The 18959-nt window shown below is 43.6% G+C and overlaps 1 protein-coding gene across 3 annotated transcripts in view; it reads right to left on the minus strand.

Moving 5' to 3' along the window:
* The window catches only part of ATRN (attractin), a 145190-nt gene that overhangs the window by 11794 nt on the left and 114437 nt on the right, over nt 1–18959 (minus strand). Inside the window, exons 27-28 of one of the 3 annotated variants that reach the window (XM_068679535.1) lie at nt 6905–7012; nt 6526–6804 (exon numbers count right to left, since the gene is read on the minus strand). In XM_068679535.1, the coding sequence (XP_068535636.1) occupies nt 6745–6804; nt 6905–7012 (168 nt within the window). In that variant the 3' untranslated portion in view covers nt 6526–6744. Of the gene's footprint in view, nt 1–6525; nt 6805–6904; nt 7013–17607; nt 18646–18959 lie in introns of those variants that run through there. The other 2 variants (XM_068679533.1, XM_068679534.1) reach the window with 2 other exon arrangements.

Here is an 18959-nt window from a genome sequence, read left to right on the forward strand (position 1 = left end):
TTCCTTAACAAGAAAACATATTTCCGCGGTTTGATCAAATCACTCTTACATGGTTTTCAATTTCCAGCGAGGAAATTAAAATAAAGCAAAAGTCTTACGGTGGGGGAAGAGGAGAGGACCATTATTGAAACAGTTTAACTTTATTATTTGATTTCGCTTCTTCAGATGATTTCACTCTGTAGGAAAAGGGTCAAATTCCATTTGCAAGTTTTTAAATTGTGCCATTAAAAGCCGCCTGAACATTTGTAAAAGAAGTTACAAGCAATTTTCGATAAAAAATAGAGTATTAAGTTTTAAAAATCATATTCTCGGGGTAATATGTATGTCTTCCAAGATAGAGACGAATGAACTTCCAGCAACAATTTGCAGCAAATGAGTCTAGATTAAAAATTTATATTTACTTTGTCCCTGATATCTACCTTGGAAGTGACACGGGGGCTGGGGAAGGAATCGCTCACCGCTCTGCCACGCCACTGGGTTCCTGTGTGCGAGGAACTAAATAAAAGTCATATTCGAGCCTTTGAGATGAATGCTAACAGCCTGAAATTGAAAACACCCACCCGAGCATCCTGTGCTCCCGATACCTGGGAGCACAGACGCGGCAGCCCAGCGTAATGGGGCCCGGAGGTCGCTCCCATTGCCTTGAACAACTCTTTTCTATTTTAAAGTGCATGCTGTCGAACTGGCAAAAGCTCCGAGTGAGGGAAAGGATTTCGATAGGCAAGTTTGTATTTCAAAAGCAGTCACCCTGAAATGACAAAAGCCTGGTGTCAGAGCTGTGAGCGTTTCCCTGCACGTTTCAGGCCGCTTGCTGTTCTTTGCCAGCTCCCTGCTGATGCCTCAGGGAGGGGATGGGATGGACGAGGCCACAGGGATCAAATCTGGGCAAAACACACGGCAAATAGCGGGTATTTATTTTGGTTTTGTACGGGTGAAGAGGCAGGATTCTTCTGCTTGTTCTTTTCGACCACCGGGCTGGTTTTTGCACGTGAAAAAGTGCAATAAGAGAAGGAAGGAGGACAGGCAGATGAAGATCGCAAACACAAGACACGCAAAACCACAGTTGGGCATAAAGGAATGCAAACAGGTCCCCTATAACGTTTTTGGGAAGCTGCTGCTATTATCAGAAGAGACAGTTGCCGGCACTAGAGGGAAAAAAGGAGATTTAAAAGCCTTCTGTAGGGAGCTTTGCACTGTTTCCCTCCAGCAAACTCCTCCTTATCAGCTAAAATCGGGGTCTGTTCTGCCGCAAACTTCGCAGCCTTCAAATCTAAATCCAGTAAAATCTCAGCTCAATTATCAGCCGAATATTCCCCCGATACGAGGCGGGCTTAGCAGCTGTTTGTGCTGATCTCCTGATAGGCCCCTTCCAAATATTTACCGCGCGCATGGAAACGGCGAAAGTTTTCCCCAAGTACCTCATTTTGTACCAGAAACCAACGCGAGGCTCCCAGCACTAGTTAACTGGAAATAATTCATTAGGAGAAGGTTTTACCGGGTGTTTTTGTGGTCACTTTTTGGGGACAGATCCCAGGCAGGCTCCATCTGATGTTGGTGCAGCCAATCCTTCTTGCACACCTCCCTGCCCACCGCTGGTGACTCCGAGCCTCTTGTTCCAAGGGGATCCTACACTTTGCTCTGAATTAGCAGGCACAGGCAGGATTAATGCCAAATATAAAGCACGAGCTGGGATGTCACATCTTGCTTTGTGTCCCTTGTCACCCTGATGCAACAGGAGGGCTCCCATGATCCGCACACGGACCGTGCGTAATGAGTGGAAGTGCTTTTGGGGCTTTTTTTTGTCCTTTTGTAAAGACAAGGAGACAGCTACACGCTGACACGCTCTGAACGGCTTAGCCTTAATGCAGGGAAAAGCTCCCAGAGCCAGCAAATGTGAGAAACCCCAGAAATAATACATTAGAAGTTAAATTGCATTTCCAAAGGCAAAGCTCCCAAGCCCGAACAGCCCGCGTTAGCCAGGTCAGGTGAAACACCACCAAACTTTCTGGATTCAAAGGCTGTGTGGCGACCACCTCCAGCACACATCAGTTTAGGATCATCCAGTTTTTATTTTCACCCCTCAATTTCATCCCCTCTCTCCAACCATTATCCTTTTGGGACTCTTCAAACAACCACCTCTCCCTTTCAGCTTTGGAAAATCTGAACCTGCTCTGTCCTTACCTTGACACAACTCAATAGCACGGTCGTTTTTGGTTAGGATTGCTCCTACCTCCCAGCCCACATGCATTTGCCAAGCCTGCCATTTTTCCATATCTGCCCGCTTGCCCAAGGACTCCCCAGCTCATCTGGGTGACCTGGCAAAGCAGGAGGCTCCGTGCTCACCATGCTCAAGTTAACCCAGCTCATTTTATAAGTGAAATGGGGTGGGAAGCCGATCTGTCACTAAATTTGATGAACAAAGAATGGGTCAAAAACATGGGAAGCGAGGTGGAAAGGAGCAACAACCAGAGGATAACAGCCCTAAAACCCACCGGTTCCTGAGCCTTTAGTTGTTCTTCACCAAGCTTCTCTCATTGCATGAAACAGAGCTACAAGTAAAAACAAAGGTGCCGTGTAGCAGCGATGGAGCTGGACGATGCTTTATCCACATCCAATATTTTATTATTTTATTTTTTCCACTCCTCACCACGGAGGCACCAGGGCTATCGCACTCGCCACAGGACTCCTCACCGCTCCTCATTACAGGTGGTTACAACCCCACTGCAGTGTGAAACGAGTTTAACAAGGGCACAGCTCGGATGTGAAATACAAGTAGGCTGAGGATATAAATCTGTGGTATCCCTTGCCTGCTCCTAAATCAGCCCACCACTACGTCTCTGTACTTCTTGAACAGATGGGACCTTCTGGCAGTCTTTAAACCACTTAACAACACTCTTCTGTAACAAAACAAACTAATTACTGGAGAAAGATGCTATTTTCCATCAAATTTCTGCTATTTTTATGGAGTCAGCCAGAGCTGATGTCTGATTAAGGACTTGCAGTGAAGCTATTTTGCCTTCAGAAGCCCAGCACAGCAGAATTAAATGCACACCCGCGCGAAGGTACAGAGCATGCTAAATGAACTTCAGCGGGGTTTTGCTCACCGACACCTCTCTCCATTTAGGTACCTACAAATGCGGACAGCCTGTCGATCGTGGATGCAAAGATAATCATCTCTAAGCACTGCCTTTGCACGTCGCATCCCTAAACACAGCACAGCAAGGCTCAGCTCCACCAGGCAAATGCTTTGTTTTATGAGAGTGTTTTTCAAAGCCTCTGAAAGCTTCCAAGACAATTCTGTCTGACTTAAGGATAAACTTCCCTAATGAAACAATTTTCTTGTTGATCTTGCAGGTGTTTTGCTCAAGCTAAGCATTTGCTTGCTACGCTGTTATGTGCTTTCCTTGGGAATCTGCAAGTCTTAGCTTCATTCCGTTACCAACTCAAAAATACCTGGGACTCACTGTAAAAAATAAAAACTTTCCAAATTCTCACGGAAAACAGTCTTCTACAAATCACTGCACAGAGCTACGAGATTTGGCCTTAGATACCCAGGGATGTTAAATACTCATAGAAGAAATTACGATAGGCAGCACCTCCGAATGCAGGAAAAGCTGCAGAGAAAAGCCAATGGATTTTGTAATAACTAAGCAAATTTAGTGGTAGATTTGTGATCCGCTGGGTATTTGTTGAGCGGGAAATAAACCAAAGCAGCTAGTTCCGTGTTGCCTAGCTGCAGACTATATTATGAATAGTTTCCCTGCAGGTAAATCATTTTCTATTACTTCTAAGTACCCCAGGAAAAATACTAATTGAAAACACAGTTCTAATACTGTCCAGCTGGAAAACATTAGCTTAGGATGGAACTAGCTTGACACTGGCTGCCAATTGGCTATGTACAATGGAAAAGGAAATTAATCTCTTGCAGACAAGACATCCCATTTTCCAATTCTACTTTGTAACCCTCAAATAAACTCATTATTAACCAAAGGCTTTGATTCACACGGGGAAAGGAAAACATCAATGTGTGCCTGATAACGCCAGCCTGGATTTCTTGTGTAAAACGAAAGCTCTCCAAGTTTGACACAGCGAGTGGCAGAGCACCCGGAGAACGACTTATGGTCCAACAACTTAACAGCATTTCTTCTCACTCCTTCCTTGGCTAATAATTAAAGGACAGATAAAATGAAAAGAAAAATGCGGTTCCACATTTCTATAACAACCCAGCTCATCTTCCTGCAGCTCCCTCCTGCTAAAAGTTTTTCTCACATGCAGGCAGAAAAGGGATGAGAGAAAACCACTGAAGTTGACCTCGGAGATATCGAGATTGCTTTTTCACTTCTAATAAAATTCACTTACATGCAGCATCCAGCAGGTTAGGCAGTCTCAGAGGGGCTGTTCCCCATGCTGCTCACAACCTACACGTCTCCTGCACCTCCTCTCCTCTCAGCTTCAACTTTGCTGAAACACTCCAGACTTTCATACATGCTTTCATCCCCTACGTAACTTCTGCAAGCTATCAGTAAAAAAAATATATAAATAAATAAATAAAATTAGTTTCTCTCCTTGTCATGGAAAAGCATCCTCATTCTGCACGTAGGTCTTCCAGCAGATGGAGTTACCTGCTGGCACAATAGCCCATGTCCTCTCTTTGGCTCCTGGTTGCTGCAGACACTTTGTGCCATTTGCCTGATTTAGACTGCTTCATTTTTGTCTGCAATGGATTAAGAAGCATTTGCACGCCTTGCTGAATTATCAGCACAGAGGGTAATTAGCAGTTGGTAACAATTTCTGGGTCTGAAAAGGGACATATGTCCATCTGTCCACAGTCTTACTTATTATGCTTAAAATTGGCTTCTCCATCCCTTCTTGAGTAACCCAAGGAGGTCAGACAAGTGGGATATGGACGATGACGGCAGACATGGGAATGCAAGGAAATAGAGCTGCTAGTGCCAGAAAGACGAAATCCTGTCTGCCGATGCACTTCAAAGGAGGTTTTTGTATTCCTCTAATCAAAGGAGAAACTGAGAAGAAAATAAAAAGCAGAGAGGTACCGAGGAGCAAGGGAACAAAAAGCTCATATGAAAAAGAAACGAGCACTGCCAGCTGAACAAGAAGAAAAATAACACACATCAGAACAGCAGAGATCCAAAGTTTAGCATCTTCTCTGCAGTTCTTTGAGCACAGACAAACTTGTCAGAGATCAAAAAGTTTAGGACAGCTTTGTTCTGGCCTGATCCTATAGGGGTGGTGTTTTTAGTTAGCTTATTTCTACAAAATTAATGTGAATAACAGAAAAAGGGGAGGGGAAATGCCCAGACAGACTGTAGCCCAAAACCACCAGCCCCACAAACACGCACACAATTATGCCTCCATCCCAATAGAAACATCCATACACATCCTATGGCTTCTTCAATGAAGCAGTGAATAAAAGGCTATAACACATTGGGCAACAGCCCAATTTTACACGTGTGTATTTCAAAGTCTTGGTGAGCTGTTAGAGGCCAATGATTCCCAATTCCTATCAACCTCATAACAAAATTAGAAGTTACAGAAACAAATAAAAACTGAATGATTAGGAGTAAAATGAGCACCAACAAGGAGTATGGTCACCCTGGGCCTCCAAGGAGTCCCAGGCACAGGTCAGCTTAGTTGCTCAGTCAGTCCATTACCCCAAATTACTGAGTGCCTTTGCAAATTTTGCTTTGTTTTCTCTACCTGTGGAAGTTATCTACAAAACAGGGACACTAAACCCTTAGCTTTAGAGAGGTAGCGATGATTAGTTCATGAAGTACTCAAATATGGGGCAGTCACAGGAATCATTCAAAGCTTGGGACAGGTTTGGATGAAATACAATAAATAACGAGGACAAATAACAAAACTACAACAGTGTATTGAGAATCTTTCTCTTCTGCTCTTCCATTCAATAATCAGATGGAAAAAAGTACTGCAGCTTGCCATGAAAGACTGTATTCACATTTATGTAAAGAAGAGCTAAGGCTGTAGGGGCGACCTTAATTGTGACATTTCCTGATGCTAAGGCCAAGATTTAAATATGAATATCCACCAAACAGAGGTTCTGGGGTCAGATTGTTTTTGGGTGCTTTAAAATATTTGAAATGCACACATTTTTGATAGAAAAGAATAACTTGCTTTCTTGCCACAGTAGCAGAAAGTGAGAAACTTTGTGCCTGGACTAATGAAGAAGACTTCAAAGAACTGAAGTGTGAATAAAATACCACAGCTACTTTAGACAGAAGAAAAAAATATCAATGTTCTCAAGTTCTTAACTTTTCCTTTTTGAGTATGAGCCTGCTAGTGAAAGCATGACATTAAAAAAGATCTTTTAATTTATTAGTCTCCTTTTAAACACGTGTTTCCTAAAAATACAACGTGCTGTGACTAAGAACATGCCAGGCAGGTTTTAGACAATGATTTCTCCACACTCCTATTTATGTATCACAAGATGTATTTGAAAATATATTTATAGCCAGAAATATGTTGATACTATTACAGTACACAGACATGATTATATTCCTGTTTGATTTGAGAGATCGCAGAAAAATGCTTTCTATTTGCAGTACCTATAGCTATTTCTAGCCAAATGTTCTGCCGTGTAAAACCGCATTCTTCTCTATTACAAGGCATAAAAACCAACAAAGCAAACACAAAATCTCATACCCTACAAACAGCATAGCTCTCAGCTAAACCAGCCCAAAAGTTGTAAACATAGACCCGAAGGTATCAAATCAAATGAAAACGAGATCTGTTGGCCCTCAGAGACTTATAGTTTCTCGTAGATACCTGGCAAATAGAGATTTTTGGATTATTGCATTAACCACAGTTTAAAACAAGGACCCACGATGAATTATGGTGAGGACCACCCTAAAGCACCAGCTCTCACCTTTATGCTTCCCCCAATGAGATCTGGCGGTTCTTCATCTGTTTCTAAGGCAACGTTGATGGAGGCGAAGGGGCGACTTGCCATCTGTTGCATCTCACGGAGTAGTTGCTAATTTGATAAACAGAAAAATAATATTATTAGTTTATTGTTCCAACACAAAGAGGAAAAACCACGCATCGGAGAGGTTCTGCCCAACGCAAAGGGATATCAGTGAACACGGGAAAATAACCTCCCGGTGTTTTAACAGGATGAAGGGTACAGGTAATTGTAAATATTCACGTTACTACAGTTTAACAAGTCATTGCAAGTAGAGCTGTACAGCACTGTCTTAGCCTGACTTGCTTGCAAAGGAAAACCCATCCACTTAAGTTACCGTAAAGCAGCTAATTCCTTTTCAAGCTGTGATCCCCTAGCTGTTTGTCATCACCTGTCCGGGGCATAGGAGGACTCCGTAAGATTTGTGGGAACCATTTTAAAATTAAACTAGCAGCAGTCCGTAACAACTGTAAGAAAGGATCTGACTTTTTTTTTCCTAACAGCACTGGCAAAATGTTGTCAGGTGGCTACTGAATAATTATTTCTGTTTGTTTCCTTTCTAAACACAGCAAATGCATCAAATGACAAATACGTCCTTGCTGCAATGTTTTATTCCAACAGAAAACGTTTTCCTGAGCAAATCCCTGCAAGCCTCCACGACACGAGACATCTTTTATTGTGCTCTTAAGCAGTTTTAAGCACTATGATGCAGCTCCCTTTTTTTTTGAAGGCAAAATAATGTTTCCTATAGGACTAGAAACAGCATTTCAGCTGGAGCCGAGCTGTGGACACACACACTCCTGCTTGGTTTCGGCTGCTAATCCTCGACACCAGCAGCGAGCTGCACCACCAGTAACTGGAGGCAGAAGCCATGACCCTAATTCCCAGAAGCAGCGGGTGTAATGTGTCTCAGCGCCCCTTTTTAATAAGGGGAGAGATGTATACCTTGTATAGCGTGTAAAAACCAGCAGTCTCACCCTTAAGCACAGCAAAGTGCCTGATCCCACCTGTCGTTAGCAGCGTTATGCGATTAGCATTACTACAGAGCTGCAGCAGCATTAGTTATGTTCTATTTGTAAGGTGGTTCGAGGCTCTCCCAAATGCCTTCTATGCTACCACCATCCTTTAAGCTTGGCTGATTTGATGCTTCGAGCCCTAACCCATCATTTATAGCACTAAAGAAACCACCACCAAAGGCACTGTGCCCCCGGTGACCCAGGGATGCTGCACTGCACGCAGCAGAAGAGGACACCGGTCTCTGGAAGACCAAGAGAAGCAAAGCCCATCAGAACAGATTGTAGATACTGTCACAACCAAAAAGAAAAAAAAAAAACACAAGAAATTCACACAAACGGAGCTGCACTAAGTATTTGCAAGCAAACTTGTGCGGACCTCACACTTGGGTAAAAGAAGTCGAGGAGTTTTCGAATATTTAAAGCACACCAGCAGATTGCAGACTAAAGCAAGTGTGAAACAGATTGCTGGGTTGTTGTTCCTGCAATTGTCCCCTTCAGCTATCATAAAGCGCTTTGTTTAATAGCTATAAAACCAAAGAACAAGCTGTCCTGATGAAGATGTCCAGGAGACTTACGAACTGCAAGCTATTAGCTCTTTTGAAGGAAGTTCAGTTTACTAAGGCAAATGTGCAATTTGGCAACATGACTCCTATTGAAGTCGACAGTAGCGTCAAGAAATAAAACCCCGGGCAGGGCTGCGAAAGCTGAGCTGCCTCCGAGTGAGCAATGGGAAAAGCAGTGCTGACAGCAATATTCCTGCTTGCATTTGCTGAACTGGAGAAGGAAAGTCATCCATTTCAGGGCTGTCCCAAAGCCAGCTGCTGCTCAGCACAACGGTGGCCAAACCTGGTAAAACCAAAGGTCCAGACAGTCACCAAACCAGCAAAAGCCTCCAGGAGAATACCCTTTCCCTAACACCGTTTTCTTGTGCATCACAAGCCATGTTACAAAACCAATTCCCTGAAAATTAAGAACAAATTTGAGAAATAATTGCTCTGGAACCAGAATGTCACTCCTTCCCCCAAGGCATACGCTGTGCGTGTTTAACCTATGCACGAATATATCCTTCAATATTTGTTTGGTGTATCAAAATTTTAATTAAAATGTGTTGTTATGCTGCGAAGGAGAAATTGTGGCACTTCCCCAGTCAAGATGTGGAGAATGTCATTAGAAATCAGCAGCAGGTAATGTCAAGATACCCCCTAACCCGGCGCACCACCATTCCTGATGATTTGCTTTCTGAGTCTTAGAATAATTAACCTGAATACTCTTCCAGCAAAGCGTTGGCTTCTAGATCACACAATTAATAGGACAACCTGGGAATATTTTTAATCACCTTGGTCTGAAGAGGATCTTAAAGGCGAAACGTTTGACAGGCTTATAATAAAAACACATTAAAAAGCGTGTCCGGGAACACACCGTGGACATTTAATACTGAAGGAAGCACAAACTTCAAATGAGAACCTGCACAACTTTCATCTGCGTGGATTTTTTTCATGGAAAGAAGAGTTTCATCCCAGTAGCGATTTATGTTCATACCCATGGAGTTAATCCACGATGAAGTGGGTGACTGACGGGAGCACTGCACCCGAGGACGCAGGAAAACCATTCCCTCTGCGCAGCGGCACGGCCGCTCATGCAAAAGAAAAACAGCCACCCGGGTTACCAGGTTAATTGACTAATATAACCTGTGCTGTGTTTTCTGACAGGAAAAGCCTGAACATTTTATTTACAGTAATAAAGCAGTCCCTGGTTTCTGTATAACCGTCCTGCTACCATCAATCTCAGCAACTGCCCCCTGCGGAGCCTCTTTTATGAGCACAGGGCTCTGGTACCTTTCAGGATCGGGCTCCGGTATTGTCAGGCTGAAAAGATGCCAGGTTTTCCAGAAGAGAAGCATGGGTTTGGGATTTTATTTGCTCCTTATAAAGAACGGGTTTTAAAAGCTATCCGAACCAGCCATCTATAACTTGTAATGAAGGCGGGTTTTTACACGAGTTTCATCTCAATTTTCAACCGAGATGAGAAAGGAAAAAAACCAGAAGCTCCACAACAAAAAAACCATGGGTGTGCAAAGAGAACAACGGGCACAGATGAGCTCTTGGTTTAAGGGAGAGGAAAGGCGAAGCAAGCAGGGTCTCATGGGAAAGGAAGCGAAGGATTTCCAGCAGGCAGGACGGATTCAGGACACAGGACAAAATGCTGCAGAGGTATCAGCAGAACGCGTGGCACCGTTACTCCAGCCTGTGGTTGAAGGAGGTGGCTTTAAAATTGGGATCCAGGAAAGAGCAATAGTCTTTTTCATATATTTTTTTCTTTTTCCCCAAATTTGTAGATCTAATCCTTCAAGTATTTCTGAAACTCTGAGCCTTCTGCACCTACAGCTTGTTGGTTTTAGCAGCACAGCTACTCCGTGCATCCAGAGGAGGCAACACTTGGATTTCAGAGGCACTTTTGCTGAAGGTATTTCAGCAGAGCAAGCCACGTGGTCCTTTACCTTGCTGACAAAAGTACAACTAAGGATCCTCCTTTGAAAATTCATACTACAGCCTCAATGAATCTGGGATGCTGCTGTAGAGCTAAAGCAATGATAACCAACTGCAGAACCGTAGGCATCTCTACCACCGTATTTCAGTCCCACCATGGAAAACATCAAGCTCCACTTGGTTATGAACGAGCACAATCAGCAGCCATATCCTCCAGGCTGTCCACAGCCAACTTCAAAAGCCAGGGCACCCTGAAATACGTAGTGTGTTTTGAGCTGTTATCCTATCTGTATCGCAAAGATAAAATGGTCCAGTGGGCTGAAACCCAGAGACCTCACAACCAGCAGTAAGTCTTAAGGAAGTAACAGCTCCAGCATCATGGAGAGAGGAAACAGATGAAGAAGATAAGGAGAGAAACTGATTCGTACTCTTGTTGTTTAAGACATTTAGAAGAAAAAGGACAATTTAGGGCAGAAAAAAAAAATATTTGGGATTTTCCTATGTCATGCTGAGAAGTGCAGCTCTGCCATGCAGGATGCTGAAGGTGCCATTCTCCAACATGGATTTAGCAGCCCTGGTCATCCCCTCCTGATCACAGCTAAAGAGAGGGTGACAGAAGCAGACCAAGGCTGTCTCCTCCTTCCCAATCAATCTTTTAAAATGCATCAGTTCTGCAAAGGTGCTCGATTGAGTCAGTCCCCTTACCCGTTCCCTCCAAGGCTCTGCACTATGTGCACAACGCAATCTAATCAAACACCAAGAGGTCTCGCTGCATACGCTGAGGATACGTAACCAAAGGGTACCAAATTTCTCCCAGTGAGACTTATTAACTCTGACCTCGTAACTCACCAACCCAAGTCGTGGTGATTCTGTTGAGGTCAGAGGACAGACTGTGCTCCCTTCCTTCCAAAGCATACTGGGCAGACTGGCTGGACTGGCAGACAGGCATTTGTGCTTACAGATATCCAAAACATGCAGGAACTGGGGCTTCATTTGAATTCAGAAAGTGGCTTCTCCCATTTGTCCCAAATTAACTATCTATTTGCAGACACTGCTGCATGACTAACCTAGAAAACCTTGTCTTGAGAATCTGTCCCAGAGCTCTCCTGTAATGACATCTCCCAAAATTACAGCTTGTGGCTTCCTACAACCCGTATTCGAAGGGGATCTCCCCCTCCTGGGGTTCCCAAGGGGCTTTGGAGAAGGTGTCAATCCTGGTGGCAACAACAGCAGGACAGAGCTGCATTTCTATGCAGTTGGTACCAACTTGTGCTCATGCATTATTTAGAGGTAATGCTTATTTAAAATACATTATTTTGTGTGCATCCCATTGTGGGAACCTTTGCTTTATGTTACAATTCCTTGGTAACCTTGGGGGAAAGGGAAGAAATCAATGGAGCTACCTACAAAATAAAAAGGGGCATCAACAAAGCCACAAAAGATGTAAGAAATAAATATTCTGCGAAGAGGACCACATTGTTTCAAAAGTAAGTGATTTACAGCGTTTAGCTACAATTACATTAACTACCATGTAAGTCAACAAACAAACAATTTTCTTTGACACTTCCATCATCACTGAAAATTAAGTTTTTAAGCCCCTAGAGCAGTGCACATATTAATGTTAGCTAATTAGTTTTGTAACTGACTTTGCAGGCTATGTTGAAAGAGAGAGGAGGAGAGAATTAATGTTCAAATGCTTCTCAACAGGCATTTCCACACTTCAAAACTCTAACAAACCAGAAAGCAAAGCTGCTGGGAAGTTGCCTCATGCTGAAATAACAGAACATATTTAATCCAGGGCTGATTAAGATAAGTAAGTTATTTATCATAATCATGCCCAGTAGGAGGGCACAGAAAAGCTGACCTTTAATAAGAATAAGATATCATTTCTGCCGAAAAGACCAAAAGCATGTAGTCCGTGCAGACTGGGATATACACCAACACCAGATAATTACACAATAGCAGAGCACACCTTTGATTGACTCAAGCTCTTCCAGCATAATTACACGACACTGCTTCTCTCCCCGAGTTTCCCAAATCGCTAAATTAGATACCTGTACCACTGATTCCTATCATCAGAGACAGACCTCGGAGTCTGAAATGACAACAGATTCGATATACATACAATTGTTTTGTGTTTTTTTTGTTTGTTTTTTAATGATGCTGAGCCCTCCTGAAGCTAAGCTATCACACCACCATCCCAAATCCTGTCCACCAGCTCTTTTTAGGGCATACGAAAAACAACTCCAGCTTCTTTTTTAATTCTCTAGCAGCAACACCTAAGAAGCCTACGTGAGAAGTGTTGGGCTGGGTGCTTGTCTTTGTGACACGGTGGCATCCAATGCAGACAAATTAAAGCTCCAAATCTGGCCATCTGCAAGTTCAGCCAGACACGAGCTCAGGCACAGAAGTGACAACAGCACGTTTAAACAAAACCAGACCATCCAATTCCCCCTAAGCCAGAATCTCTTATCCACATTAATATTTAGGGCTGGTTTTCCTCTTCAGGGCATCTCTTCTCTCTGCTGTAATTTCCTTCAGTCGGTGGCCAAAGACGCACAGATCGCTGCAGAGAGCACTCAGTATTTTGGAAAAAGCCTACAGGCTCCACGAGTTGGTCCCCATTCATAGATTTTAAATTCGGGGGTAGCGGAAAGAGCTACGATTATTTCATCTGACCTCCTGGGTAGGACGAGCCGCCGAATGTCACCACGTGGTTTCCACAACCACATGATTTGGATTGACCCAGAAACGCTCCTTCCAACAGCACTCACAGTCTGATTTCAGACAAAACAAACGGCTGGCGTTGCTACTCTTGCCACTAAAACCAGTAGAAAAACAAAGCAGCTTTCAACTTTTTTAGCCCCAGTTTCAAAAACTGTGTGTTGTGCCTTCGGCTGATATTTTAGTAGAGCCTCGTCCCGTTGTGATTCTTCCATGATTCTTTTTCACAGACACTCGCATCATCAAATCTCAATATGTTTTCCCTTGGACAGAATGAGTAATTTCTGACACTTTAGTCTCTCACTTATCTTTCAGATAACAAATGAATCTTGCAGTGTTTTTCCAAACCATCTGCAACACCCAGGCTATCGCCGAAACCAGAGTGGACACGCTACACTAACAACCAGCTCCAGAAAATAGCAATATGATCCTAGTTTATTACTTTACTTATAAATGCAGGAACTGGGGACTTACACGCAGCTGTTAAATCACCACCACCACCATCATCTCAGCCTATTTTCCAGGATACTGATAATCTGGGAAGCAAATCTCCTGCAACTGTTGAAAAAGAGATATTGCACACAGAGTTTCCATTTGACGCCGTAATAAGACATCCGAGCGTGCTGACCACACAATCTAGACCTCCGCAGAAGTTATCTGCTTGTCGTGATTCCTCACTCCTCCAATCTGTGTTTCATCTACAGCCCCCACCGCCGACTTCATGCGTTATTCCGAGCTGACAGACACTGAGCAGCACTGTCGGTGCTATCGAACAAGACGGTCCACAAGTCAAACGGCTGCCGGGAGCTCGATGAACACAGCAGCAAAGTTCATCGCCAGCACATTTTGTTTCTCACATGCCCTACAAAGTGCCTGTGATGGCCCACTGCCCAACGCAGGCATATTTATAGCCTGACCTTTTTATGTTCCAGCACGGGGCTGATATCAGGGAGTCTAGGCAGTGATGAAGATCCTGATTTCCAGTTACAGTTTGAAAATATTCCAGTCCTGAATCCTTTTCTTTGACAACGGATACCCTAAATCACACTCTACAAGACAAGACACGAGATGAATGAAATGCTAACAGATGAGAGCTGGAAGCAGACTGCAACAGAGGCAGGACAATAAATAACACACAGCGCACATCCTCTGGAAAGTCTTAGCTGTGAAAACGCATACAGAAATCAGTCTGCCTAAATGGCAGTCAGTGTTCACAGATGTTACAGCAGAGGATGCTAGTGAAAACAGAAGCACTGCTACATTTTGAAGACACTTGGGGTGCAAAAAGTTTCAGGAAGGAGGTCAGGAAAAAGGATAATCCCTGCAGTAAATCAATATACAAACCCATCCTGAATAAGTCGAGTAGTGGACACAATAAAAACATTCAGTCCTGGATAGTCCTGGCAAGAAAGGAGGCAAAATGTAGGGTATTTTATGTACATTAAAGATGGAATTGAGCTCTAGGCAGCTAAATTGAGTTGTCTCTGTGTGTGCTTGGTGTTGATGCTCCCACCACATCCCAGGGGGACGTGAAGAACTGCAGAGCTGACCCTCACGCCGACAGCTGTGCTGGGTTGGCCAAGTTGCTCTCCACGCTCCTTTCGCTGGAAATGTTAACAGGAGCTATTTCTTGCCCAAAGTGGAGGAGCAGTAAACAGCCTGAGGGTGAAGAGAATAAGATTTGGCTGCTAAGATGAAACAATAGGCGGAAAATTCAAGAGAGCAGATGGGCATGTTCAATTTCTAATGCTGCACTCGTACTTTGTGCATTATTCTCTGTGAACACCTTGATACATTTAACATATAATTTTCCAGAGACAAAATAGAAAGGTATCCTATCCTTATTTCCTAATGTCATTCACTTCATCCTAAGCCTCCTATAAAAGCTGCCTTTTTATTTCCATTCTCCCTCTTTAAGATGTCTGAAGATATTTAAACTTGGTGCTCACTGGAGCACAATTTACTATCCCATCTCCTCCCTGCCTGATAAGACACAATTTGTTCCCATTTTAACTTCAGGTCAGGTTTTATACTCTCCAAGACCTGAACTTTTGCTCAGTGCTCCAAACTCATTTTCCCAGAACTATGCATTTGCTACGCTATGTTTGCCCACCCAAAAGACCTTTCAGCCGTGAGGTTGAGGAACATCAGCACTGACATGTGCAAGCAGCTGGTCAAAGAGGATTAGCTGCTGAAAGAAAAGAAAAAAAAAGAAAAAGAAGTAAGGATGATCTTATATATTTCATAAGATCCTGTAGCAGATTCTGGATTTGTAGCACATCGCTTTCTCAGGAGGGAATAGCACAAATGTAGTTGCAACCAAATGATGCTGATATAAATTTTCCCTGCCCTGTTCCACTAACCTCATAGACAGCTGTATGACTTCTCCCAGCATATTTGCCAAGCAATACTGCAGGACTAATTTTGGCCACTACATCTTTCAAAATACTTTTTTATTTTTTTTTTCCCTATATATGTCTTGGATTAAGCTTCAGTTATCTACTTTTCACCCAGCACTATGATAAGAAGTTGGGCACGAGCGATGTTTATATTGGAAGCAGAAGTGATTGATAGTTGGGAATTACCTTCAGATTTCATTATATTCTACTTCCTTTAGGGTTAAGATTAGAGAAGCCGCACAAAATTACTATGGCACAAGCCATGGGAGACGGGTATACGTAACTTGACCACTTCTAAAAATATAGTCAAAATTGGAGAACTATTTCCTGCCAGGGCTGCAGTGCACCATGCAGCACATACAGAACAATTGAGCAATCAGAAGCAGCCAGCACGGATTTATGAAGGGCAGGTGCTGCCTGAGTAGCCCGATCTCCTTCTATGACAAGATGACCAGCTGAATAGAAGAGAGGAAGGCTAAGGATGTTGTCCTTGTGGGTTTTAATAAAGCATTTGATGCCGTTTCCCACTGCGTTGTCCTGCACGGGGCTTGGACAGATGTGCTGTTTGTTGGGTGAAGCACTGGCCAGGCTCAAAGAGTCACAGAAATTGGGGTCCAGTCCAGCTGGGGGCTGCTCACCAGCAGCTTTTCCCAGGGCTCATTTTTTGGGAACAGTTTTGTTTCACGTTTCTATCAATGATCCGGATGAGAGAATCGAGTGCACCCTTACCGAGTTCTCAGAAGATATGAAGTTGGCCAGGAGCATAGATCTGCTTGAGAGTTGGAAGGATCTGCAGAGGGTTCTGGAAAGGATTCTTAGGTGGGCTGAGTCCAAGTGCACGACGTTCAGCTTGGGTCCTAACCACCCCATGCAGCAGCACAGGGTCAGGGAAGAGTGGCTGGAAAGTTACCTGGGAGAAAAGGACCTGGGGGTGCTAGATGAGAGTTGGCTAGTGCTTGTCCCCTTCCCCTTGTACATGGCACTCCTGAGACCACACCTCGAGTTCCACGGTTCAGTTTTGGGCTCCGCTGTACAAGAAGGACGTTGAGTTGCTCAGGTGTGTGGAGAGAAAAGCAATGAAGCTTGTGAAGGGACTAAAAACATGACATATGAGGCTCAGCTGGAAGAATTGGGGCTGTTTAGTCTGGGGAACAGAAAACTGAGAAGAGACCTCATCGCAACACTCTCTACAACAACCTGGAAGGAGTTTGCAGCAAGGAGGGTGTTGGTCTCTTTTCTCAGGTGACAAGTAATTGGGCACAAGGGAACTCCCTCAAGTTGCACCAGGGGAGGTTTAGATGGGACATTGCGAGGAATTTCTTCATGGGGAGGGTGATCGAGCACTGGAAGGGGCTGCCCAGGGAAGCGGTGGAGTGCCCAGTCGATCAAGAGATGGGTGGATGTGGCACTTTCAGTACTTACAGGGGCTCATAAAAAAGATGAAGAGCAACTTTTTACACAGGCAGAGAGTGATAGGACAAGGGGGGATGATTTTAAATTTAAAAAGCTCAGTTTTAGGTTAGACATTAGGAAGAAATTCTTTGCTATGAGGACGGTGAGGCCCTGCCCCAAGGAGTTGTGGCTGCAACATCCCTGGAAGTGCCCAAGGCCAGGATGGATGGGGCTGGGGGCAGCGGTCCCTGCCCATGGCAGGGTGTTGGAACTGGATGGTCTTTAAGGTCCCTTCCAACCCAAACCATTCAATGATTCTATCAAAATTTGTTTTCCCCATGCCAGTCTGCAAACTCTGTAACCCAAGGCTCTTGTCAGGGTAAACAGAACAAGGAACGCAGGCGCTTCCAAATGAAGGAGAAATGGCAAACCTAAAAATCACGTGCTTCAAGACCATCCTTAAACAGAGTGGCAAACTTGTGTACGCTTAAAACTTGCAGTGTAGCTAACTGCTGTTAATTGTTATTTTAACTACTAGTGTTTAAAGGGAGCCTTGATGAGATTTACTGAGAGTCTGTGTGAAAAGAACACTGTGAGACATAAAATCATCTTAGATACTACCGAAAAGTCAAAAGATCTTTTGAGCAGGCTTTCATTTCTGGAGGCAGTCTTTATTATTTTCTTTAATCGATGACATGGTAAAAATTTAAAAGAGTTTCCCCAAGTTTACAACTACTTCCAACAACAGAGGAACGCAGTAAGGGAGACCTATGAACTGCAAGATAAGATTGATTGGATGTAAAGAAGGAGCAAGACGGACAGTGGTGCCAGACAGGAATCTGCCAGGAAAAGAACGTACTGATGAGCTGCCTCTCAAATAGCCACACATGTAAACCAAGTTTAAATAAACTAGAACATGCCAGTACCCTGCTAGCACTCCAGGTTTTTTTCTTAAAAGATGTATCATACTTGAAGTACATGTAATTTATAGAGGAATTTTTCATTTAGGCCACTGCTAAAAATATCTTAACCGAGCTCAAAAGCACAGTATTTATTTCTCCATCTATTTTTCTCATGCATTCCTTGATAACATTTAACCTCAGGAGCCAGCAGGAAACATTACGCTGACTCCATCTTACTTTCTTGCCAAGAGTGAGAAAGAAAATAATAGGCATGGTGGTCAAAATTTATCTGCCTACAGAGAACACAAAAAGCCTCGAAGACTTAGATGATTTCCAAGATGAAGGGTTATCTGTTTGAAAACACTGGTTAGATTATGCAGTTTAGTTCACGAGTAAGAGCAAAATTATCTGAAGCAGAAAGAGCAAGAAGGGGAGAAGAGATAATCAGCCATCATCCTGCTTTCTTACAAGAAATGAGAACCACAGATTGAGTTATTTTATGCTGTTCCCACTATTGCACTGGAAGTAAAACCAGATACAGATTCTTGAAGGTATGCAAGAAACGGGCACTTGCACAGGACTTCATTTCTGTAGAAATTAATCCTCAGAATCTTCTTGATCAACTGCTACGTATGAATCAGATGCCCTTGAATAAAAGAGTTGCGCAGATGGGTGCTTGCAGCTGCCAAGAGCTTCATCCCAGCAGATCGACTGGGAGGAAAAGTTATGGGAATGGGAAGATCTCACTTCTTGCATTTGGATTTGGGGGTATGTTGTGTTTCTCCCCTAGGGAAAGATAACTCATCTTAGGTGATAAGGTACAGAAAATCACATTTGGAAATCGCACATGGACTCACTTGAATAAAGTCTAGCTACTCTTATTTTGCATACAAGAAAACAGCACAAGGCAAAGCTAAAAATAATCCCAGCCACGCTCAGCCCAGCCTAACCTTGGCTTTATTTGCACATGATACAGGGCTCTGCCTTACATGGTTTTAGTGCCTGGCACAGCGTGAAAACCCCGGGAATGTGCTACGGTCATCTGCCTTGCAGCACACAGGGCTTGCTTCTCCACAAACATGGCTCGCTCTACTATTCAT

The sequence above is a fragment of the Anas acuta genome, chromosome 4 (genome assembly GCF_963932015.1).
Source record: "Anas acuta chromosome 4, bAnaAcu1.1, whole genome shotgun sequence".
NCBI lineage: Eukaryota > Metazoa > Chordata > Aves > Anseriformes > Anatidae > Anas > Anas acuta.